Here is a 25,841-nt window from a genome sequence, read left to right as displayed (position 1 = left end):
AATTAATTGAAATGTGTACTTTTGGTCCCTTTGCTTGTTAATATTCATTTATTTATCATAATTATTAACGGTTCTGCCATTTAATTACTCATGTGTTATGTTACACTCATATTTTTACTCCATATTTGACAATAATATAATTTTAAAAATAATTTAGGTAAAAACTTATTCATACATAAAGGGACCAAAAGTAAATAGTGTAATTAATTGAAGGTTAAATATGCCAAGTCATATCACACAAATTAAAACTAGAATTTACGAGAATAACTAAGGGACCAAAAAATTTTATTATCCCACTATATTATTTGTAGGTAATATATAATTATTCCGATTGGTTGACTCCTTCGAATTAGCGAACGACTGTTTTGAAGTCTACGTATTATAATTCAACAAACCCTCCCTCTCCCCCCCCCCCCCCAAATGAAATCATTTATGTGTAACGTGATAACTTTGAGGTCAGTTGCCACGTGACTAAATTGTGAATGAGCATAATTATTGTGTTAAATCAACTCAAAAACATTTTAACATAAATTATCATTTGTTTTGTTCTTAAGTCAATGGTCTATTGAAAACAATCTTTATATCTGCATAAAGATAGGAACAAGACTCATATACATTATGCTTTCAGACCATACTTATAGAATTTCACTTAGCATATTATTATTAGAAAGAATTACAAAAAAATATATATATGACTTCACACCATAACAAAAAATGACTCATGTTTTTAAGTTTTACCTCATCTAACCCACATTGTACATATTTTGAAAGCACTTGCAAATTAAAAATTTGTGTTCTTACAACTATTGCTTCTAAAAGCTATGGAGTTAATTCTTTGTTCTCACAACCATTGCTTTCACTCTCTCTTCTTCTCACATCTTCTACATATGCTTCAAGGGGTCGTGTATTTTCTGTTTCTCCTCTTGTGTCACCTGCTTGCAATGTAAGAAAATTGAAGAGTAGAAGTCCACCATTGAATATCATTCAAAGCTTTTGTTTTGAAAGTGGGTTTTTTTTTAATTTGTTAGTTATTTGGATTTGATGTTGTTCCACTTGATTGAATATAATGACCAAAAAGGTCATCAATTGTTTATAAATTGAAGGAATTTTTACATGCCTATGCCACATAGGAAACCTTATTGCCCTCAATGTTTAAGGTTTGACTTAATTACACTTAGTATACCAAATTACCAATTCTATACCATAATTAATTAAGGGTATAATTAATTATATATTTTTTACTCCTTAATTAAAGGAATCTGCATGTTTCTCTCTCCTAACCCCTCAGTCTCACTCACGTTTTACCTATACCTACGTTCTTTTTACCAGTTTCCATCTTCTGAAACCAAATTCTCCCTCTAAATTCACAGAAAATTGAAGAAACTCTTCAACAAAGTTGGTTCCCCATTATACTCCAATTGAAGTTCATCAATGAAGAACAACAAAGTTCATCAAATTGAAGTCAAATCTTCAAAGTTCATACACACATTTACCTTCAACTTCAAATTTTCTCAATGAAGAAGAACAAACCTTCAAAGAGACAAGAGAGCAACAATTCCACCATTGACAGCCATTAAAAAGCTTTGAAGCTTTGAATTCAAATTTGGGTTTTCAAAAATTATTATTTGTTTTGATTGGGTGTTGTTGTAAATAATTGGGAATATGTTTTGGAGTTTATATCTCAATTTTGAGAGGGTTTGGTGAAGATTTAGACTTGGTTTTGGCTAAATTTCAGATTGAAACTCGTCGAAGAAGAAGAAGAAGAAGAAGAAGAAGAAGAAGAAGAAGAAGAAGAAGAAGAAGAAGAAGAAGAAGAAGAAATATTGCAGAAATTGTAGATAAGTTGTAGAAAATTGTAGATAAATTGTAGACTATTTTTTGCAGAAGATTTGTAGAAGTTTTAGTCGTTTTTTATTTGTGAAAACAGAAAACAAAGCATCTACAATCAGAATACAAATAATCTACAATTTATCTACAAAATATCTACAAACTGGGTACATTGAATTTTAATATCCCAATTCCCATTAAATTGTAGCTAATTGGTATTTTCGACATAATTGCATTTTTTGCAGAAGATTTTGTAGGAGTTTTAGTCGTTTTGGATTTGTGAAAACAGAAAACAATGCATATACAATCAGAATACAAATAATCTATAATTTATCTACAAAATATCTACAAACTGGGTATATTGAATTTTAATATCCCAATTTCCATTCGATTGTAGCATAATTGGCATTTTCGACGTAATTGCATTTTTTGCAGAAGATTTGTAGAAGTTTTAGTCGTTTTTGATTTGTGAAAACAGAAAATAAAGCATCTACAATCAGAATACAAATAATCTACAATTTATCTACAAAAATATCTATAAACTGCGTACATTGAATTTTTATATCCCAATTCCCATCCAATTGTAGCATAATTGTGATTTTTGACATAATTGCATTTTTTCAGAAGATTTGTAGGAGTTTTAGCCGTTTTTTATTTGTGAAAACAGAAAATAAAGCATCTACAATCAGAATACAAATAATCTATAATTTATCTACAATTTCTGCAATATGTCTTCTTCTTCTTCTTCTTCTTCTTCTTCTTCTTCTTCTTCTTCTTCTTCTTCTTCTTCTTCTTCTTCTTCTTCTTCTTCTTCTTCTTCTTCTTCTTCTTCTTCGAGTTTCAATCTGAAATTCAGTCAAAACCAAGTCTAATCTTCACCAAAACCCCTCAAAATTGAGATATAAACTCCAAATCATATTCCCGATTATTTTCAACAACACCCAATCCAAACAAATAATGATTTTTGAAAACCCAAATTTGAATTCAAAGCTTTCAAGCTTTTTAAAGGCTATCAATGGTGGAAAATATCTGAAAGAATATTTACTTCTATAATTGTAGCGCGCCTAAATAGGAATATCTGGAAGAATATGATTTGATCTGATTTACGCCAAATCTTTTTAGAATATTCAGTTCTTCAACTTTAGCTCGACAAATTAAGAATATTCAGCTACTATTAATTAGTATTTAATGATTGGTATAATAACTGTAGAAAAAATATGGACAGGGGGGGTAAATTAGAAACTATGCACATTTTTGGTAATAAGGTTTCATATATGGTATATAGGAAAGAAAAAATCTCTAAATTGAATTCTGCATTCCGAGGCCTTGAAAACCACATTTAACATCACCTCAATTTGCGTGCGCAATCCGGACACATAACCGGAAAGCCTAAATATGAAAATCTGTGAAAAAATGATAAATTTTGATTATAAAATGAGTTAATTTGACTTCGGTCAACGTTTTGGGTAAACGGACCCTGACCCGTGATTTGACGGTCCCGAAGGGTCCGTAGGAAAATATGGGACTTGGGCGTATGCCCGGAATTGAATTCAGAGGTTCAAGCCCGAGAAATAAATTTTTAAAGAAAATTATTTTCTGAAATTGTTTAAAGGAAATTGAAATGAATTTTGATTAGAACATATTGGTATTGGACCCGTATTTTGATTTCGGCGCCTGGTACAGGTCTTATATGTGATTTAAGATAACTTTATGAAGTTTGGTGAGAAACGAAATCCGTTTGACGTGATTCGGACTTTAAATGCCAAATTTTATGTTTAAAGAAGTTTTGAGAAATTTCATCGATCTTGAAGTTTAATTCGATGTTCTTGATGTTATTTTGGTGATTTTATTATACGAATAAGTTCGTGGGATTTTTTGAGGTTGTGTGTATATTTGGTTTGGAGCCCCGAAGGCTCGGGTGAGTTTTGGATAGGCCACGGGGTGCATTTGGAACTTAGAAAAAAATTGCAGAAATTTTGCTGGTATGATCAGGCATACAGGCTTTGCATTTGCAAAGCCTGGCTCGCTAATGCGAGCTCGCTAATGCGAAGGCTGGATCGCAAAAGCGAAACCAGCCCAGGCCAGCTCCATCTCGCAAATGCGAGATTTTCTTTGCAAATGCGAAGATTCTCATCTGGCCAGTGATCGCAAATGCGACCTTGTTTTCGCAAATGCGAAAGTCAAGCAATTCTGAAGGGTTCGCAAATGCGAGCCCTGTTTCGCAATTCCCAAGTTAGCAAAGGTCGGGGTTCGCAATTGCGAACCCTTGTTGAAGGATTATGATATCACCATCTTATATCATTTGCGAAAGGCCAATGTGGTGGCCGATGCTTTGAGTAAGAAGTTAGCCAGTATGGGCAGTCTTGCTTATATTTTGGTCAGTGAGAGACCGCTTGCTTTGGATGTTCAGGCTTTGACTAATCAGTTTGTGAGGTTGGATGTTTTTGAGCCTAGCCGTGTGTGAGCTTGCACAATCGCTCATTCTTCATTATTGGAGCGTATCCGAGATCGACAGTATGATGATCCCCATTTGTGTGTCCTTAGAGACACGGCGCAGCGCGGAGGTGCCAAGCAGGTTACCTTAGATGATGATGGAGTTTTGAGATTGCAGGGTCGATGTTTGTGTGCCTAATGTGGACGGGCTTCGGGAGTTGATCTAAGAGGAGGCTCATACCTCCCGATAGGCAAAAGAGTTATGCCGACCGCAAGGTTCGAGATTTGGCTTTCATGGTCGGTGAGCGGGTATTGCTTCGAGTGTCGCCTATGAAGGGCGTGATGAGATTTGGGAAGAAGGTCAAGCTTAGCCCTAAGTTTATTGGCCCGTTTGAGATTCTTGATCGAGTGGGAGAGGTGGCTTATAGACTTGCGTTGCCGCCGAGCTTATCAGCCGTGAATCCAGTATTTCATGTGTCCATGCTTCAGAAGTATCACGGCGATCCATCCCATGTGCTAGATTTCAGCACTGTCCAGTTGGACAAGGACTTGTCGTATGAGGAGGAGCCGATAACTATTCTAGACCGGCAGGTTCGTCAGTTGAGATCGAAGAGTTTTCCTTCTGTTCGTGTTCAGTGGAGAGCTCAGCCTCCTGAGGCATCGACCTGGGAGTTCGAGTCCGATATGCGGATCCGTTATCCCCATCTTTTCTCCGACTTAGGTACTTCCTTCTTCTATCCGTTCGAGAACGAACTGTTGTTTTAGAGGTGGAGAATGTGATGACCCAAAAGGTTATTTTGGGTTATTTTTGAAGTTTTGTGAGTGATTTCAGTGAAAATTTTAAAAAAGAGTTTTTTGGAGTTTTTCAAATTTTCGAAAATTTCCAAAATACATCTTTAAGTGAAAATTGGAAATTTTATGAACAAACGCCGATTTCGAAAAAAGGTGGAATTTTTTTGGAAAAAAAAAAAATTATGTCCAAACGGGCTCTTAAAGTTTTAAAGTTTTCTGAATTTCTCATTTTATTTCTTCAACTAAGATTTTTAGTTCTAAACTTTAAAAGAATTAATTGTTAAGATTTTTAGTTTTTCTAGTTGTTTCTTTTGTTGCACCGATTCTTAGTGTTTATAACATTAGGATTTTATTATTTTCATGTGAATTATGCCCACCCGCAGTGAGATAGTTAGTAAGATTAGATTATTAAATGTCTTATTCCGTACTCCTACTAACTTATAACTTTGAAAGTTAGATCATTCATTAGGATTTTCAAACGCAAAGAAAGTTTTCTTTTTCTAAAGTTGAAATTTAATTTCTCTTTTCTTAAGAACAAAAATCCAGTTCCTTTCTCTTAATAGTATGGTCACGATTTCTATAATAAAATAAAAAAAATTAGATTTTTTATTTCTTATCGGGTAAACCGATAACCGAACCGATAAGGATCGATAACCGATATCTTATCGATTCGATTATCAGTTTAGCATATTTAAAAACCAATAACCGATATTCCGAATCGATAACATTCACAACCGAACCGGACCGACCGATGCCCACTCCTAATTTTAATTGTGTCAAATCAAGTAAAAACTTATTCTATTTGGTGTTTAACCAAACTAATAAATATATGATCGTGTGTTTACATATTTTCTATCATTTAGCCATGATTAATTAATATGTATTTCCATCTAGTTTATTCAATTTGTCGTGATAAATGATAGGTATGATGTAAATATCATATGTAGGTAAGTAATACTACCAATGAAATTGGGATTGACATTTTATTAATTAATTACAAAATCAAAGTTTGGAATGTAAACACGTTCGTTACGAATTCTGTTGAAATGCCCTTAAATAACATCAAATGTGAATTTCTAATTAGTTGATTAATTCATTACTCGTAAAAGTCAATTTTCACCAATCAAAACCTATTGGAAGTACTAAGTACTTAATAAAAAGGTAACATTAGCTAAAATTAATGGTTTTTACTCCTCTATTTACTGCCCTTTGCTTTGTGTAAATAGTAGATCTGATGATCCTGCCACGTCATCGATCCAGAAATCTCTTCATAGATCAATCTGAACCGTCCGATTCAAAGAGAAGCACAATACGTTCCACGTCATCGATCCGCAACTCGCACTTCTTTCAAATCAATCAAAACAGCTAATTAAACACCGTCCTCATTCAAATCCAACGCCCACGATCACCTCCCTATATTCCACGTCATCGATCCGCGACACTTAAAGTTCCAACAGATCAACGGCCACGATTTACTCCTCCCTCCCGCTCAAAATTTTCAATCCCCCTCTTATAAATTCTCTCCCTCTACCCCTCCTTTTCCACACTCAAATCTGTAATTCAAAATCTCAAAGCAGAAAACCCTAAATTCCCAAAAATTCTCTGAATTCTCCAAATTTTCAATGGCTCGTACCAAGCAAACTGCCCGAAAATCCACCGGAGGCAAAGCTCCAAGGAAGCAATTAGCTACAAAAGCTGCTCGGAAATCAGCTCCGGCGACCGGAGGAGTGAAGAAGCCACACAGATTCAGGCCCGGAACTGTTGCGCTTCGAGAAATCAGAAAGTACCAGAAATCTACTGAACTCCTAATCCGCAAACTTCCTTTCCAGCGTTTGGTTCGTGAGATAGCTCAGGATTTTAAGACCGATCTGAGGTTCCAGAGCTCTGCTGTTGCAGCTCTTCAAGAGGCGGCTGAAGCATACCTTGTTGGTTTGTTTGAGGATACTAACCTTTGTGCTATCCATGCTAAGAGAGTGACCATTATGCCGAAAGACATTCAGCTCGCTAGAAGAATTAGGGGTGAGAGAGCTTAAATTGGGATTATGCTGTGGTGGTTATTGCTAGTTTTTGAGTATATAGTGGGTTGTTTTTATAGTTTGGAGCCTTGTGTGTTTTGGTGTAGAACTTTCTCAGTTCTGGCTATGTAGTTGAATCAAGTGCATTTTAATGAAATATCAGTACTTTTTTGTTCATTTGACTTCCTCTCTTCGTGTTTTATCATTAATTTTGGTTTTATGCCTGCCCTTGTGCGTGTATCCATATATTCATTTAGGAATTTGAATTAATTATTTTGTTGCTTGAACTTGGTTAGTGCAATTAGTATCTTTCCACTGCTTTTGCTTTGTCAAAAAGATGATGAATTGGTTAATCTAAGCCTTCTTAGATTGGGATTCATATATGTTCGGTCTAATGGTTCTTGAGAATTAAACCTGCAATTTGAGCCTTTTGAGTTGCTTTGCAATAGGGTGATTCATTCTTCATTTACCGGGATTCTTCCATTTGACAAATTCTCTTTCCAGAAAGAGAATATCTTTATGTTTTTCCTTTCTCCAAATTATATATGTACACGATTGTTTTTGTTATGGGAAGGTGTCCAAGAATGTCACTCGTATGGAAAGTTTTAGGTAAATTTTTGTTGTGGATTTTATTAGTCTTTATGTATGGAGGCTACAAAATTTCTTTCAGATATTAAACTGTAGTCACAGGTAGCATTGGTGTCTGCTAGTAGTAATAGTCAAATATTAAGAAGGGTGCTGCAATGGAGGTAAACACTTAATATTTTTCTTTAGAGGTTAGTGCAATTTGTCTTTCTCGCTTTGTGTCCTTGCTGGGGTGGATCTACGACATCATGGTGGAATTGATTGTAAGTTCAAAAATTGCGTGTTTCAAATTTAATATTGTTGAAATTTTAGTGACTTGTTACCCATATAACGTTATGTGTCAAAAAATAGCGGCTTTAGATGAACCCATTGCCCAGAAGCTACATCCGCCTATTTGTCATTTGTGTTTAGTAGAAGTTTAACATGAATGGTTGGTGTATGTTGTTAATTAGAAGATACTAACTGTGGTAAATGACCAATTTTTAGACCAGATGGAACAGATGTATCAGAATATTCTCCAATTTCAGATCACTGCTGTGGTGAAATTTCATTTTTTTTGTGGATGTAAAATGTCCAAAACTGACAAACACAAACCTCTCAAATAGCCATATTACTTTAGGCAGAACCATCCAAGTTGCAGGTTTAATTCTCAAGAACCATTAGCTCCCCTCATTTTTCTCCCTTTTATTTTGTGGTTTTGGTTACCCTTGACTGACAATTTGTTGTACCAACTTCCTAATTTTCATCACTCATTTGCCCTGCACAATATTAGGGCAACATCATTTCGTTTCAAGAATTTTCTTTTTTCCTGCATCCTTCGGGAAAGATTCATCCCTATTCTTGTTTCCATCAGCTAATGCCAACATAAGTTTAGTGTCATTCTCATTTGTCGAACCAAGATATGGCAGGAATCGTTTACTTGAAAACCAATAGATTTGAGGTTAAACTAGAAGGTATAACCTTTAAGGCGAAAGAGTTTGAATCTTTATTTACAGCTGATATTTTTTTCCCAGAAGGCAAGATTTGGGCACAACCACCTGTTGTTGGCCTTGATGTCATGCGCCACCCTCGCGATCCCAAGATAATCTTGGTTCTCTTGTGCTTTGGAGTTGGTTGTCTGATCCTCAGGTTTCATTCTGGTGAACAGCTGCCTGATCCTGTTCTCAAATTTCTTACGGACAAGAGAATCCGTTTCGTTGGTTTTGCAATTCCAGAAAAGAAAGATTTGTTCCCATTTGAAGAATTAGGCTTGACTAAAGATAAAGTTGATATAGGCTACTTGGCTACCAAGTTTTTCAATGACCCAAAGTACAAGAGATATGAACTAGGAGATCTGGCACGTAAAGTTCTTGGGATCAAGAGAATGATTGGCCTTACACAGGCTTCATCTTTCGAGAGACACGAGCAAATTAAATGTGCCATCTGTCAACTTTTCATATCCAGTGTGATCGCCATGTCATTGTTCACCACAAAGGACAAGAAAAAATTGGCAGAAGCTCCAAAGAAATCCTCATTTCTGAAAAATCTGTCTCTGCCTTTGTTGACAGAAGGATGGTTCAAATTGCCTAAAGGCAAAAAGGGAGACAAGTTTCACCCTGTGCAAACAGGAATGGATAACTTTGTTCAGACAGCAGATGATGAAAATCTTTTTGTCGATATAGTTCATGCTGCACCTGAACACGAAGAAGTTTCCATTGGCTATGACTTAATTCATGCCAAACTTACAGAAGATACCTTCTGTGATGATCTTGGCGGTGTTTTGGGTGGTAACGAACGTGCCACTGCTGATGATCATGTCCAAGTAAAATGTAGTGAGGTTTACTTAGACGATCTTTCTCCTCGTGTACGAGGTGGTGAAGTGGACTATGGTGATGACTTTGTCCGAGCCAAAGTTAGTGAGGATAAATTAGGTGATGGTTCTGTTTACGACAAAGCTAAAGAGGTTACTATAAATAATGATGAGAAGAAGGAAACTGCCAAAGGTGAAGAGGTTAATGCATATGATGATTCGAAGAAGGAAGCCGGATGTCTAAAGAAAAAACCTTTGAAAGGGATTCTGAAATGTCCCTCTTCTAACCTGGATTCTTGGAATGCATCCTCTTCTAAACCTGATTCCCCTGTATCAATGGATAAGGATGAACAAAGTGTTAGAGGCTCGCTAAGAAGAGCCAATTCAAAGGGGTTTAATGTTAAATTCAAATAACAGTGTCTACTACTAATATATATTCTACATAGTTGAGAATTCATGCATCACTATTTCGATGTTATGAATTTTCTCTAAATGTAACTACCAGAAATCTGTACATTTTCATTAGGTAGACATCTGGAAGTTGTAATGTTTTGGTAATTGTTAGTAATCAGATTTATTGGTTCAAACTTTTCTCCACTATGTTCCTTTCTTCTTTTTGCTTTACGTTTCTCTGGAGTGTGTCAGGCACTAATGCTTACTCTAGGGTAGGCTGTACATAGGGTGTGACCCTTCCCCGGACCCTGCATGAACGCGGGGTGTCTTGTACATCGGACTGCCCTTTCTCTGGAGTGTGTGACTGGAATACACCTAACCAGGTAGCAAGTGATACTAGTATTTTTTTCTGAAATTTTCTTACTCTTTTAACTATTTGGTCAGTCGACTTACTTAGGATTGAGGGCGTAGTAGTGTTAGTTTTTTCAATACTGAAGTGTTACTACTTACTACTATACGTAAACAGATAATACACAAAGCTAGCTGCTATAGTTTTCTGAAAATAGGTTCTCAAAACCTATGATTTTGCTTCATTTTTCCCTTCTTTTGAAGCATCTATTCTTGGAGTTGATCATTGTGGCGACCAGGGGCGGGTGCCACGTAGCTTTGAACGTCCATGTGTCACTATTTATACATTGAGATACAGTAAATATTTTTTCGGTTCGAGTTACTTATATATATTTTTTTTTTTTTTTGCAAAAGAAAATATTATTTTTTTGTGAAAAAACCAAATACTAACAAATAAGAGACACAAAAAGAAAGTCAAAAGTTAACTTTATGATGTAGTAAACCAAAAGGTTCGGGTTCTATCCTTCGCAACCAAGATGAAATCTCCTATCCTTTGCCACTGGCACCTTTGTATCATTTGTTACCATGGGTAGCACTTTAAATATATATATGATTTCTTACTTATATAAATATATATACATAGAGTTTCGATCGAAGCTTGCGAGTGACGTAATGCCCCTCAGGTCTTACTAGATCCGCCCCTAGTGGCAACATCAACCATTTGTTTTCTTTCTAAATTTGAGGCCAACATTGAAGGAAAATGAGAGTGTTTCTGTATTTTCTAAGTTTTGCTATTTCATAGGTACTCATTGTATTGCCCATTTTCTTTTAAGCTTCATAAAAGCAGGTATTATGAATACTCTATTAGCAATACTACCACAAATTAAGAAATAATTAATCAAGTCTAGGTTTGTGGAAAGTATCATTAGTTTAGCTCTAATGTCTATTTCTAAGCTTGTATTATTAGTTAATCTACCAGAGCTAGCTCTTGCCTTAACTCTTCTGCCTTTTCATTACTTGTTCGAATATATTTCAATAATATTTCTGAATTGCTACCTCTAAGTCTGTAATTATATATAATGCATTCTTAATGTTGTTTTTATTAGGATTAATGGTAATCATTGTTCAAGTTATGGTTTCCTCGAAACATGAATCCAACAAACAATCTCTATTTATCAAAAAAAATAAAGAGTTAATACCTAAAAAAAACCCCTAAACTGTCCATGTTTTACAACTTTAATATTTTCTATCTAAGGGCCTGTTTGGCCATTAATAAAGATTCCTTTTTATGATTTTTTTTAATACTTTTTTTTTTCGAAATCAATGTTTAGCCATGAAATTTTCGATTTTCACTTGAAGATGAATTTCAGATTTTTTTGAAAATGTTAAAAACTCCAAAACGCAATTTTCAATTTTTTTTCACTTCAGATCGCTCACAAAAAATTCAAAAACAACCCAAAATTATATTCATGTCCAAACACAACTTTAATTTTCAAATACCATTTTTTAATTGAATTTTTTCTCATTTTTTTTCGAATTTTTATAATTCTTATGTCCAAACACTCACTAAAAGATCTGTTCTTTATACATAAGAGATCTAAAAATGACATTTTCTTAAATTATAAATTGTAAAGGGGTATAATGTACAAATAACACGTATCAAGTGGCATGGCGAGTAGCTTTACTGTCTTGTGGGAGCTAGAGATTATTATTACGCTTTAAAAACACATCCATGTGACATTTTTACACTCATTTTTAAATAATTTATTCTTAATTCGCATTTGGTGTTTTTTCTTTTTCTTTCTTATTCAATTTCTAGAAAGGCAAATAAAAAAGAAATTCAAATATGAGTGAAGTTAGACGGTATTTAACAAAGTTACAAAAGAATAATCAAGTACGACGTCAAAAAGATCTATATATGGAATCTTCTACTAACTTATTTCAAGGAAACTAATCATATTCCTCTCTTCTGACTTCTGTGAAGAGTTTAATGGTTTTGATTTTTGAAGACTAATATGAAAAAAAAACCCCAAGATCCACACATTGAGAATATGGTCGGACATTTATAATAACTAATAAAATTTTAGACCGTGGTCTAACGTTCTCATAAAATTTTCAATTTGCTCAAGTAAGATCTTATGACTATGTTCTAAAACTCAAAATTTTTAATTAAATAATAAAGGTCAAATCCCACCAAATCCCCAAGTGGTGCTTTAAATACTGAACCTTATTAAAATTGGAAGTTAGCCTCCTTTTTTGGTCCATATTGTCATAATGTGACTTTAATGATGGAACCGACCTTCAATATGGGAAAAATAGGATTAAATGTGGAACCTTTTGACAAACCAAAATATTCAGAATTTAATTTTTCCACGAGAAGTGGTCCAAATTTTCTCCTATTTTGTCTGTAATGTCAAAATTTATATTTTACTACATTAGTTTCTTGAGTGGCTGTTGTTTCCCCTTTTTTCTTCTCTTTCCTTTTGTGATTTAAATTTTTTTAAGAATAAAAAACTTGTCTGCAAAACCAACTCTGAATTCAATGCTCAAGATTCATCAAGTCAATGGAATATTTCTGTACAAGTCTATTACGTGTATATTTTTGGCTCATAGATTTTGGCTATTTTTTGTTTGGAATAAAATTTGAAAACATTATTTGTTAATGAAATATGACTAATTTTTGATTTTTTTAAAGTTCCCAAAAGCTGATTTTGTAAAGAATATAGGTTAACCTTAGTTAATTTAACTTAACTATATTATTAGTTATTGATGTGCAACTGTACTAAGGTGGTTAGTTAGTTAAATATTGTAGTTTGGTTAGTTAGTTAAATACTGTAGCTTCTTCTTCTTTCTAGTTCAGTCGGTTGTATCAATATACAAAGCATAGCTTTTCTCTGATTTTCTCTCAAAATTCTTAATCTCAATTTCTCTCTTCAGTTGCACATTGTTAAATTCTTCATGGTATCAGAGCATTGATCGAGTGATTCTAGGGAATTTCTTCGCGGAATTGAAGATAGTTCGAGAGAATCTACTCAAGTTTAGAAGCTTTAAATCCTAATTTTGTGGTCTATCAATGACGCCTTTTGAGAACTCGACTGATAATGCGAACAATGGAGATAATACGAGCATCAGAACGATACCTAGCTCGATTGTGTTAGATCATAATCATCCTCTTTACTTGCATGCATCTGATGGTCCGGGATCGATGTCTGTGGGACTCATTTTGACAGGTATGGAAAATTACTCTCTTTGGAGCCGTGCAATGAAAGTAGCATTGTTAGGAAAGAACAAATTGTGTTTAGTTGATGGATCAACATCGAAGGAGGACTTTGGTCCAAATCTGGGAAGTCAGTAGGATCGGTGCAATGCCATCGTGACTTCATGGCTCATGAGCAATGTGAGCAGAGATTTGGTAACAAAGTGCTATTTTCTTCGAATGCACAGAAGGTATGGGCTGCTTTCAAGGAGCGTTTTGACAAAGTGAATGCATCGAGATTGTATTACTTGCATAGGGAAATATTTATCGTAACACAGGGGATTTCGTTAGTATCGATTTATTTCACCAAGCTAAAAGACCTTTGGGCAGAATATGACTCAATACTGCCACCTCCTACATCAGCCACTGAGTATATTGAACAATTGGAGTATCAATGACTGCTACAATTTTTGATGGGATTGAATGATAACTTTGAGCAATCAAGGAGTCAGATTCTATTAATGCCAAGCTTGCCATCTATAGATAAGGCTTATGCTATGGTAGTTTAGGAAGAAAGCGGAAAATCATTTACTGGTGGTACCTATGGGCAAACTGGGCATAATGATCCTACTGTGTTGTTTACTTAATCCACATCTAAACCAAGGAGAAACTATAGCTTAGAATGTGATTTTTGTCATTTGAAAGGCCATACTATAAATGAATGTTATAAATTGATGAGGTGTGAATTTTGTAATAAGACAGGGCACTTGAAGGAGAAATGTTACAAGATTATTGGATATCCATATGATTTCAAACAAAAGAAGAAAGCAAATGCAGTCATGATAGATGGAGCTGGACAACAAGGAATGATAGTTTCACCAACTACAAGCATATATCAGCCAAGCAGTAATGTTGAACCAGCTCAATTTTTTATTAAAGAACAATATAACCAGTTGTTGCAGTTGATGAACAAAAGTTCTACTGCAGGAACTAGTGCAAACATGGCAGGTAAGTGCTTTTGTGGTAATGTAGTCTTATATGAGAACTTAGAACTTTGCAAATGGATAGTAGATACTGGTGCTACTAACCACATGACTAGTGATAAGAGTTCACTGAAAAATGAAACTTAAGTAGGAAATTCAGGGCAAGTGCAGTTACCTACTGGAGATTAAGCATCAATCTCACATATGGGGGAGTGTCAACTCACATGAGGTGATGCACTGAAAGATGTGTTATGTGTACCAGCTTTTAAGTTTAACCTCATGTCAGTCTCTAAAGTGACAGAAGATCTCAAATGCAGTGTTACTTTTTTCCCTAAATGTTGTGTGTTCCAGGACCTCTTATCTGGGAGGGTGAAGGAGATTGGTAGAAAAGAAGAAGGTCTACAACATTAGGGAAGACAATAAATAGAGCTTTTGCAACTACTAGTAAAGAAGGAGGCATGGAAATAGGGCACAGAAGAACAAGACATGTTCCAATTCAAGTTCTTAGAAGGATGTATACAACATTATGGTGGTAGAATAAATAATGACTCACTGTCTAAATGTAAAATTTGTCCTCTAGCTAGACAAACTAGAGCACCTTTTCCAACTAGTACTAGTAGAAGTTTACATGCTTTTGATTTGATCCATATAGATGTGTGGGGACCTTATAAGATTGCTACTCACAATGGCATGAAATACTTTCTTACATTGGTTGATGATTTTACCAGATGGACTTGGGTGTTTCTTATGAGACTTAAATCTGATGTTATTTTCTTATTCAAGAACTTTATTAGTATGATCAAAATACAGTTTGGGAAGCAAATTAAGATGTTTAGATCAGACAATGGGAGTGAGTTTTTTAACAGTGCATGTAGTGACTTGTTTCAAATGCATGGGATTGTTCATCAAAGCTCATGTCCATATACTCCCCAACAAAATGGAGTTGTGGAAAGAAGATATAGACATATACTGGAGACTGCTCGAGCAATCATATTTCAAGGTCACCTACCTATTAGATATTGGGGACATTGTATTGATGCTGCTTTATATATAATCAACAGAATTCCCTCCTCTGTCTTGGGACATAAATCACCATATGAGTTACTTCTGGGTAAGCCACCTTCATTGACACATTTAAAGGTAGTTGGATGTTTATGCTTTACTATTAATCTGACAAGCCATGATAAATTTGCTCCTCGAGTTGTGAGGTCAGTCTTCCTAGGATATGCTGCACATCAGAAAGGTTACAGACTTTTGAATTTGGAGAATAAAGTATTTTTTATAAGCAGAGATGTAGTGTTCTATGAGGATATATTTACTTTTCACACAACAGAAGAGTCATCAGAATCATTATTCATGGATAAAATTCTAGTGCCAAGACAAGATTTTGATGAAGAACTAAATGCGGTTAGTTCTGCTACTGATATTCATATTGAGGGAACCAATATGCCATGTTCTCCTACTCTAACTTCGGTTATCTCAGATGAGCAGGTTTTTTCACACCCTGTTGAATATAATAGTGTGGATAGTCCTGGTGATTCTCTTATTTTACCTGATGGTGAGGAAGCTAGAAAATCCACACGAGTATCTAAGCCTGCCATATGGCTTAAGGATTATATCAGAGATGACAATAAAAGCTCTGCAAGTTGTTGCAAGTACCCTATTTCAGAGGTGATTGGATATGAAGCTATTTCTTCAAAATATCAAAGCTACTTGGCAAACTTTTCAGTGGAGATGGAACCTACATCATATTCAGAGGCAGTAAAGGATAAGAGATGGGTAGAGGCAATGCAGGCAGAAATCAAAGCATTGGAGGATAATATGTCTTGAGAACTGGTATCCTTGCCACAAGGACAAAAGGTAATATGATGCAAGTGGATTTATAAGATTAAATATAAGGCATCACGAGAAGTTGAAAGGTTCAAAGCTCGATTGGTGGCTAAAGGGTATAATTAGAGAGAAGGTTTAGACTACCAAGAAACCTTTTCACTTGTGGTGAAAATGGTTACTGTCAGAAGTGTGTTGTCTGTTGCTGCTTCAAGACACTGGTCTATTCATCAAATGGATGTTTACAATGCTTTCTTGCAAGGAGATCTATTTGAGGAGGTGTATATGGAGGTACCTCAAGGTTTTAATGGACCAAACGCTGAACTCAAAGTTTGCAAACTACTTAAGTCCCTCTATGGACTTAAGCAGACATCTAGACAATGGAATCTCAAGCTCACATCAGCCTTGGTGGATGCTAGATTTCAATAGAGTCATTTGGATTATTCTCTATTAATCAAAAGGTCAGGAGATCATATGGTGGTTGTTCTGGTCTATGTTGATGACCTTCTTATCACTGGAGATAATCCCATCATGATCTAACAGACTAAGGATGATTTACAAACTTCTTTTGAAGATCAAAGACCTAGGAGAGCTTAAGTACTTCCTAGGCATAGAATTTGTACGAAATAGTGATGGTATATTAATGCATCAATGCAAGTATGCCCTAGAACTCATAGCTGAGTTGGTGCTCTTAGGCTCTAAACCTGCATCCTGTCCTATGGAGCCAAACGTGAAGCTTACTACTGCTGAATTTGACACCCATATAGATACTTCTGAGGACACATTATTGACTGATCCATGGCCATATCAAAGGCTTTTGGGTAAGCTTCTTTATTTGACTGTTACAAGACCAGATATTTCTTTTGTTGTCCAAAGTATGAGCCAATTCATGCATAGTCCTAAGGTCTCTCATATGGCAGCTGCACTCAAGGTGGTTAGATGTATCAAAAGTAGTTCTGGGCTGGGAGTTCTCTTGGCTGCTAAATGTTCTGAATCACTTTCAGCATTTTGTGATGCAGATTGGGCTACATGCCCCAACACACGAAAGTCAGTCACAGGCTATTTCATCAAGCTTGACTCTTCCTTAGTTTCTTGGAAATCTAAGAAGCAGTCCACTATCTCTAGAAGCTCAGCTGAAGCTGAATATCGCAACCTAGCATCCATTGTTGCAGAGATTACATGGATTATTGGTTTACTCAAGGAGCTAGGAGTGGATCATAATTCTCATGTGTATATCTACAATGATAGCAAATCAGCTTTTGCTATTGCTGCCAATCATGTATTTCATGAACATACGAAGCACATAATATTGATTGTCATTTCATTCGTGAAAAGATTCAACATGGTCTTGTTTCTACTCTCTATTGTCCTACAGTTGAGCAGGAAGCTGATATACTCACAAAGGGTCTTGGTCGCATTCAACATTCATATTTGCTGTCCAAGCTAGGTATACTCAACGTCTTTCTTAGTCCTAGCTTGGGGGGGGGGGGGTGGGGGTATAAAGAATATAGGTTGACCTTAGTAGTTAATCTTAGTTAGTTTAACTTAACTATAGTATTAGTTAGTGATATACAACTGTCTTGAGGTGGTTATTAGTTAAATATTGTAGCTTGGTTAGTTAGTTAAATACTGTAGCTTATTCTTCTTTCTAGTTCAGTCGGTTGTATCAATATACAAAGCATAGTTCTTTTCTGATTTTCTCTCAAAATTCTCAATCTCAATTTCTCTTTTCAGCTGCACATTATTAAATTCTTCAGGTTTAGGACATTTTTTTTCAAATAAAATTGTATACGGGTTAAACTCGGGCTAATGAGTGTCTCGATTTCCTGGAAGGTCAAACAAAGCAAGAACATGACTACATGAGATCGAATTCGAAGTTGGAGAGCTCTCGTACTAAGGCCCGAATGGATTGCTCGTCACCGAGCCTGATAAGACAACACTTTCCCGAACCCGGAACAAGCTCCAAAACCTCGGAAAACATGACAAAGGTTGCATATGACTAACAGAGGGCCGTGATATCCGCACCCCACCGGATATCACTGAGCATTTCTCACTCGACATTGACAGTGGATCAGTAATTGACGAGAAAGATGATTTTTACCATTTTTAAAATTGTACTAGAGGTGAAACTCTCCTACTATATAAATGAGTATTTTTTTCTTTGATAGAACATATTGTAACACGCATACCAAGGCAATATAAAATTATTTGTGTGCTTTCTAGCTATTGAAAAGTCTTTATTTTACTTTTGTTCTCGATTGGCTTCGAACCCAAGATTCACCGTGGGCAGAAACTATTACCCAATCCAAGTTCAACCTAGACCATAGCGTTATGATTGGTTTGACTATTCATTATGTCTTTAACCCATTTATCTAACGTTCTTGATTATTTGTGTTGAATCGATCCATTTTAAGGGTAAACAAAAATGCATGTCCAAACATAATTTCAACTTCCAAAAATTATTTGTCAATATAATTCTAAAAATTATTTTTCAAATTTAAACCAAATCTATGTGCAACCGCTAGCCTAATGTCTCACTTGTTTTCTCTTCTTGACTTATAATTAAAACACCTTTCGGACTTTAAACAAGTCGTAGTGCAAAATTTCCAACCAGTTTACAAAGTTGAAAATGGTGTTTTGAGTTGGATCTTTGTCCTATTTGGCTATTTCTTTGCTTAATGGAATCTTCTATTTCGTTTGATGTGTTATTTTGTTCTGCATGTTTTGTAGTTCTATCATATGCTATTACATTATTCCAAGTCTTATTTCAAGGTAGACAAAGACAAATCTTCCAACAGTCAAACAATGGCCGATGTTTGGATCGTCAAATCAGCTTTTAAGCATTTACTTTTAATAATTTTAATGTTCGTTGAGCACAAAAATTTCTCGGGAGTCAAATACGTTTTTTTGTTAAAACTAGACAGCTTAAAAACTAGTGTGGTATGACCAGTGACGGATCCAGAATTTTTATAACGTGGATACACCACTAAAGAAAGCAGAAAAAAGTACGTATAAGTTAGAATTGAATCTTGCTCCTCTAGGTAAAAAAAACTAAGCATTCAACCAAGTGCATTATTTAGTCTCTTTAGAGCATGAGTGCCAGCAGATAATATTAGATCAGTTCTAGCAAATATGTACATAAAATACCTAATTTGGCGAAGAGATCATGGGTTCACGTGCCCTATAAAATAGACTATAAATCCGCCCTTGGGTATGACCAAGTATTTTTTTTATATTATTCGTTATACTTTTTTATAATCCATGCCTTCTTGTACGATAAATATTTATCCAGATTCAGTGTTTAAATCAAACCAATTATAGCTACTCGCTTCATCTCAAAAATTAAAAGATGATATATTTCGAATTTTGAGAGTCAAATGAGTTGTTCTTTCACCATGACTTTTTCATGTACCTATTAAATATTTTAAATTATTAATTATTGTGATTTATGATACTTTTTATGTACTTTCTAAATATATAACTTATATTTATAAAAATTAAAGACTTTATGACCAAATTCATGGTGAAAGTTATATAGTTTGACTCATGAAATTAGAAAAGTATTGTTTTTTTGGGGACATAAGGAGTATTACACAGGGGGGTTTGATAGATTAATTAGCCACTAGATCTGTGCAAAAGTACCAATCTAATCATCGTGACTTTTTGTTCAGTAAAAGATTAATTATCCTGTAGGTTTTCAAATTTAATTCGACAAAAATAATACTCATATATAGTACTAAACTCGTTTACTTTTCTCCATTAATCCACTTTTCCTTATATATATATATATTCTACTTTAAGAAAAAAATTCCGACAAATCCTCAGCAACTCATCACCACAGAACTAATGCCATATACTGATCGATACATATATGCTAGCATTGAAGCTAGCCCTAGCAGATACGGACCGATGCACAATTAAAGCTATGGGTTCAACTAGGGGTGTTAAACGGGCCGGGTCAACCCGGTTCCGGACCGGCCCAGTCCGGTTAAAATCGGAACCGGCCCGGACCGGTTAAAGGGGCTGGGTTGGGCTGGGTTAGGGGGACAAGCGGGTTGGTCCGTTTACCATTAAAATATCGGTTACCCGGACCAGTCCAACCCGTTAGATGAACAATACCCGTAAACCGGTTAACCGGCCCGGTCCGGTTTAACGGTAATTTTTTTTTTAATTTTTTTTTGATTTGGGCCAGATCTGACCGTTTGCAACGGTCCATTTCAGAAAATGGTCATTGCCCAACGGGTGAATTGCACAAATAGCCCAATTTTTTATTTTTTTTAAAAAATTAACCCCCCTTTCAAAATCTATAAATACCCCCCCTCTTCCTCATTTTTTCACTCATCTCTCAATTCTCAATCTCAATCTCAATTCTCATATTCTCTCATTCTTCAATATTCATTCTTCACCTATTAAAGTGCAATAAACTATTTGGCTATTTTTTTTGGAATTTAATTTATTGTAGTACTTATTTTTTGAAGTTTGAACAATTGAACTTCAAAATTGGAAGAATTGACGTTTTTTCGTGGTAACATTTGAGTTGCGGAATCATCAAGTGCTCAATTTATTTCCGAATTCGGTGCACTCCCTCCAACTCTTTCTCTTATTTACTATTTTACTTGCATATTTATTTGTTTTATTGCTAGTAGTTAAATTTTTACAATATGTTTAATGCTGCAAAAAGAGTTTGTAACAAGGTTACTAATCGGGGAAATAAAAAAAGAGGTAGTACTTCAGGTTCAGCATTTGGTAGTAATTTAAATACCTCTCCAAATATTTCTGAAATATTACCTGATAATAATATAGACTATGAACAATTGCAGGAAGATTTTGGTATAGATGATAATGAATTAGAAATGGAAAATGAGATACCACTTACACCTAGTAGTGTTGGAGCTGCTAGCAGGGGTGGTGGCCGTGTTGCTAGTAGTAGATCACCTATGGCCCCGACTAGTAATCGTAAAAAAAGAAGTAAGGTTTGGAAATTCTTTGAGGAAATAGAAGGTACTGATAGAGTTAAATATAAACTTTGTAATGATACTTTTAAACATAAGACTAGGGGTCAATTAGGGGGGACTGAGACACTTAGTAGACATATGAGAATTGAACATCCTATAGAATGAGGATCTGATGGAGATGGAAATCAATCAACTCTAAACCCTACTACTGGTGGTAGTGTGAAATATGATAAAATGAAGGATCGTGAGGAGTTAGCAAAAATGATTGCTTTGGGTTGTCTACCTTTTTCTTTTGCTTCTTCATCATATCTTATTATGTATATTCAAAGGATTTACAATCCTTTATTTAAAGGTATCTCTAGAAGTATTTGTAGAGCTGATATCTTTAGACTTCATGGACAATATCAAACATACATACGTTATTTGTTTAGCTACTTCCTTGTAGAGTTTCTCTAACTTCTGATATTGACCATGCTGTTAATGAAAATGATTATTTGATAATTACATGTCATTGTATAGATGATAGTACTTGTATGCAAAAACGTATTATCGTTTTTAGATATGATGAAAATCAGAGTCATACTGCTACGTTTATAAGTAGTACTATTTGTGAAGTTGTTGAATTTTATAATCTCAAGCAAAAAGTATTGTGTATGTCTTTTGATAATGCTTCTAACAATAATGCCGCAATTTCAATATTAAAACTGCATTTGCAACCACCTCTTGATGAAATTTTTCATGTTAGGTGTGCATGTCATGTTTATAATTTAATTGTTAAAAGTGGCCTTGATTTATTTTCAACTGAGATTACTCATGTTAGAAGAGCAGTTGGTGTTATTCAAGGAAATAATAGACAATCTAGAATAAAGGAATTTAAGAATAAGTGTGTCCAGTATAACCTTAAACCCAGATTCATGCCAGACGAAATTGTTACTAGATGGAATTATACATATATATTTTTAAAATGTTGCTACAAATATAGATTCCCAATAACTGAAGTTGCTAATGCGCATTGTACTGATCCAAACCGTATGTTAACAACTACTACTTGGGAGATCATTAATGATGTTGTTAAATTTTTACATAAATTTTATACAGCTACAGTTGAGTTTTCTGGAGAATATTACCCTACTGTTACTATGACTTTAGTACATATAGCTCAAATTTCTTTTCTACTCTTTGAATTTAAGAAGAAAGAAAAATATAGGGATGTTGAAAAAATGCAAGAAAAATTCAAAAAATATTTCTTTCCAATTCCTCCGATTTACTTAATTGGTTCCGTTTTAAATCCTTCTATTAAGATGTCTGATTGTCACCAATTAATGAATGATTTATATATTTATATGGAGATTGGACCAACTGAAACCCCAGATTTATATAATTGTATGAACAAGCTAAATGAATATTTACAATAATTATTCAATTATTATGCAAATGTAATTGATGATGTTGCTCTCAATGTAGGCAATGTTAATCCCACTATGCATTGTACCACTTCTGCTACTGTGGATGATGAAGAAGACCTTGATAGTTTTAATATTTTTTCTACATTTTCTAACACTCAAACTAGTAGCAGGAAGATTGATGAACTTCAATTCTACTTGCAGAAACAAAAAGAGCCTCGCACAAAGGAATTTTCACCGTTGGGATGATGGCATGAGAATGGAAAGCAATTTCCTGTTCTTTTTGCTATGGCTCGGGACGTGCTGAATGTGCTAATTTCAACTGTTGCATCAGAGAGTGCATTTAGCCAAGCAAGACAACAACTTGGAGACACCCGTCACTCATTGGGAAGCAATGCTTTGGAAGTTTTAGTATGTTTCAAAGATTGGATTAGATCGGAACGAAGAAATCAAGGACGTGAAGATGTTGATAGCCCAGAAGACGAGGAACTTGGAGATGTATTAACATATGGTAATCCATCCGAATTTAACACTCCAGAAGAAGGTCACTCAGTTCATATTGATTATGAAGAACTTACTAAGGCAATGCAAAACCTTTGAATTTATTCTTTTTTGGTTAATTTACTTGTTAAATGTAAACCTTTCAATTTGTAAGTTTGAATTTTGAAATAAATGTTGCACTTGAAATTTATAAGTGCAATTTTTTCCCATATTACTTGTATTCTTTATATTAATATAACTTACAATAGTTATACAAAATACAAAAAAAAATTAAAAAATACACTAAACCCGGCCCGGCCTGGCCCTCTCAACCCGTACTGTTCAATTTTTATCCGGATGAACCCGAACCCGTTAAATCCGTTAAGAATCAACCCGGCCCGGCCCGTAACCCGTACGGGTCCCAAAAAAAGTGGCCCGGCCCGGCTCACCCGTTTAACACCTATAGGTTTAACCTTTCGAAGTTACCCAGTTGATTTGGAGGGTGGTAATCCATGTGGATGACCTTAGATCGAATCCCCCCTCAATGCCTTCTTGGTAGAGCCTGTCACGCATAGCTTGCTTAGTGCGGTTTGCAAGCTATTACACATGGAAGGTTTATCCAGTGCGCACAAATAGCTCACTCGAAGGGCAGAGGCTGTGGCAGAAGTTGTAGCGGTTGCGGGTTTCCCCTCTTACAAAAAAAAAAGCTATGGGTTCAACTGAATATAGTATATAAGGATTCACATAGGGCTTGCTTAGTGCGGTTTGCATCCCCTGTGTGGTTTGCAGGCTATTCACAAGAAAGGTTTACCCAGTGCGCACTGAGTGCTCACCCGAAGGGCAGAAACTGTGGTAGAAATTGTAGTGGCTGACTTATGATATTTTTAGGTAATTTCTAAATATATAACTTATATTTTTAAAAATTAAAGATTTTATAACCAAATTCATGGTGAAAGTTATATAGTTTAACTCTTGAAATTAGAAAAATATCATTTTTTTGGGGACATAGGAGTATTAAACACCGGGGCATGATAGATTAATTAGCCACCAGATCTATCCAAAGTACCAATCTAAGGAACGTGACTTTTTGTTCAGTAACAGATTAATTAGCCTGTAGTTTTCCAAATTTAATTCGACAAAAATAATGCTCATATATACTAACTTGTTTACTTTTCTCCATATATATATATTCCGACAAATCCTCAACAACTCATTTCTGACCCAAAATTTAGATGTAGATTTAAACAATTAAATTTTCTAATAGAATAAAGTTAATCTTAGCCAATATAAATATCCAAAAGTTCGTTTAACTGATTTCGTGGCAAAATGTCACTAAGTTCCGTCAAATAACAATAAACGTGTAACAACAACAGTATATAATAGGCCAAGAACAAAGAAGACATCATTCAATAGTAATTATGAATATAATGGCATTTAACTAAATAAATGCAAGTGAGATAACCGAAAAAGAGTTGAATTCGGTGATATTCCTCCTTACGATGATAGGTGATTGATGAACCTTTGAAAATTCGTATTCTTCTTAGATCGTGGGAGAAAAGTTAAAATCAGATCTGAGGAAAAGATATATATTGTATGTATATAAAGCAAGAATCTTTAGAGAATGTCAAAATGTTGTTCTTTTACAATAAATGTCCAATCCACCTCTATAACTGCATATCTTTCTATTTATAAGGGAACATGAGTTACAAAACCCTAATAGTACATATTCCAGAAATATTCACTAGAATATTCTCTTTAAAGTCTTATCTCTAAAATTAGCCGTTATTGCCCCGTTAAGAAGAGTGCTCGTCCTCGACCTCGATCTCTGTTGACTCCTCGAACTCGCCTTTGTCCTTTGTTGAAACCAAATTGATAAAACGTGGCGGCTTCCAAAGACTTTCTTAATATCGATTAAGCCCACATATAAGTATGGTAATTTTTAGCCCATACAATCATCACCACGAAATTGATGCCATATAATACACACTTTTCGTTCGGGGTAAAATTTGACAACCTAACTCTAAGATTCTCTCCCTTCTCTCTAAGAATACCTGCATGGACACAATCACTAAACCGCTGATTATACCACCGAACAAAAATAATCAAATGGACGTGGAAGAAACAACAATACATTCCTACAAGGAAATGTTACTCGACAAGCAGGCCCAGTAAGCCAAATAGAGTATTACGATGAGGATTCCCCCCTCCCAAATCATCAAAGATGATAAAGGAGAAAGTATTGAAGGCTCAATTGCCTTCTCTAAAGAAGAAAAGAAACGCCTATACCAACCATGACGCTTTTCAGTAATCATAAAGGTCTTTGGTCGTAGAATGTCTCACCATTACCTTCAATCTAAACTGATTGACCTATGGAAATCATCCGATCAATTAATCTTGATTGACTTTGGATGAGACGTCTTTATTATGAAATTTGGTCTAGAGGAAAATATGGCTAAGGCACTACACCTAGGGCCATGGTTCGTCTCTGGAAATTTCTATCAGTGCGTAAATGGGAACCAAAATTCATTCCACAAGAAGATACAGTATCTTCCACAACCATATGGATTCACCTATCCCAACTAACAACAGAATTCTATGATAAAGAAATACTGAAAAAGTTGGTAGAAAACTTGGTAAACTACTCAAAATCGACTCATGCACATCTTCCACATTGAGAGGAAGGTATGCACACATCTGTATTCAAGTACCGCTTGAAACCTCAGTGGAAACATCAGTAATCTTAGGTGATCACAAGCAAGCAGTGATTTATGAAGGTGAAAGTACGTTATGTACAACATGTGGAAGAATTGGCCAC

At 35.0% G+C, this 25,841-nt stretch overlaps 2 protein-coding genes across 2 annotated transcripts; both read left to right on the top strand.

Annotated features, from left to right (window-relative positions):
- The first annotated feature begins 6,582 nt into the window (after positions 1 to 6,582).
- LOC107794615 (histone H3.2) lies at positions 6,583 to 7,244 on the top strand. The gene has a single exon (XM_016617118.2). The coding sequence runs from the start codon at positions 6,675 to 6,677 to the stop codon at positions 7,083 to 7,085; it is 411 nt and encodes a 136-aa protein (XP_016472604.1). The 5' UTR covers positions 6,583 to 6,674; the 3' UTR covers positions 7,086 to 7,244.
- A 6,011-nt stretch (positions 7,245 to 13,255) lies between these two features.
- On the top strand, positions 13,256 to 16,191 carry LOC142164710 (uncharacterized). The gene is made up of 3 exons (XM_075223127.1): positions 13,256 to 13,529; positions 14,141 to 14,386; positions 14,942 to 16,191. The coding sequence occupies exons 1-3, from the start codon at positions 13,256 to 13,258 to the stop codon at positions 16,189 to 16,191; spliced, it is 1,770 nt and encodes a 589-aa protein (XP_075079228.1).
- The last annotated feature ends 9,650 nt before the right edge of the window (positions 16,192 to 25,841 follow it).

This window comes from Nicotiana tabacum, chromosome 1, assembly GCF_000715075.1.
Source record: "Nicotiana tabacum cultivar K326 chromosome 1, ASM71507v2, whole genome shotgun sequence".
NCBI lineage: Eukaryota > Viridiplantae > Streptophyta > Magnoliopsida > Solanales > Solanaceae > Nicotiana > Nicotiana tabacum.
The sequence above is the reverse complement of the archived record's forward strand: the minus strand, read 5'-3'. Positions and strand labels throughout refer to the sequence as shown.

What these genes read in the sequence shown, in the direction of transcription:
- LOC107794615 (XM_016617118.2), top strand. Translation starts at nt 6,675, where the DNA reads ATGGCTCGTACCAAGCAAACTGCCCGAAAATCCACCGGAGGCAAAGCT.
- LOC142164710 (XM_075223127.1), top strand. Translation starts at nt 13,256, where the DNA reads ATGACGCCTTTTGAGAACTCGACTGATAATGCGAACAATGGAGATAAT. An exon ending in CTTTGGTCCAAATCTGGGAA is followed by an intron (nt 13,530 to 14,140) that starts GTCAGTAGGATC and finishes GTAATAAGACAG; the next exon opens with GGCACTTGAAGGAGAAATGT. An exon ending in AACTAGTGCAAACATGGCAG is followed by an intron (nt 14,387 to 14,941) that starts GTAAGTGCTTTT and finishes TTTGTCCTCTAG; the next exon opens with CTAGACAAACTAGAGCACCT.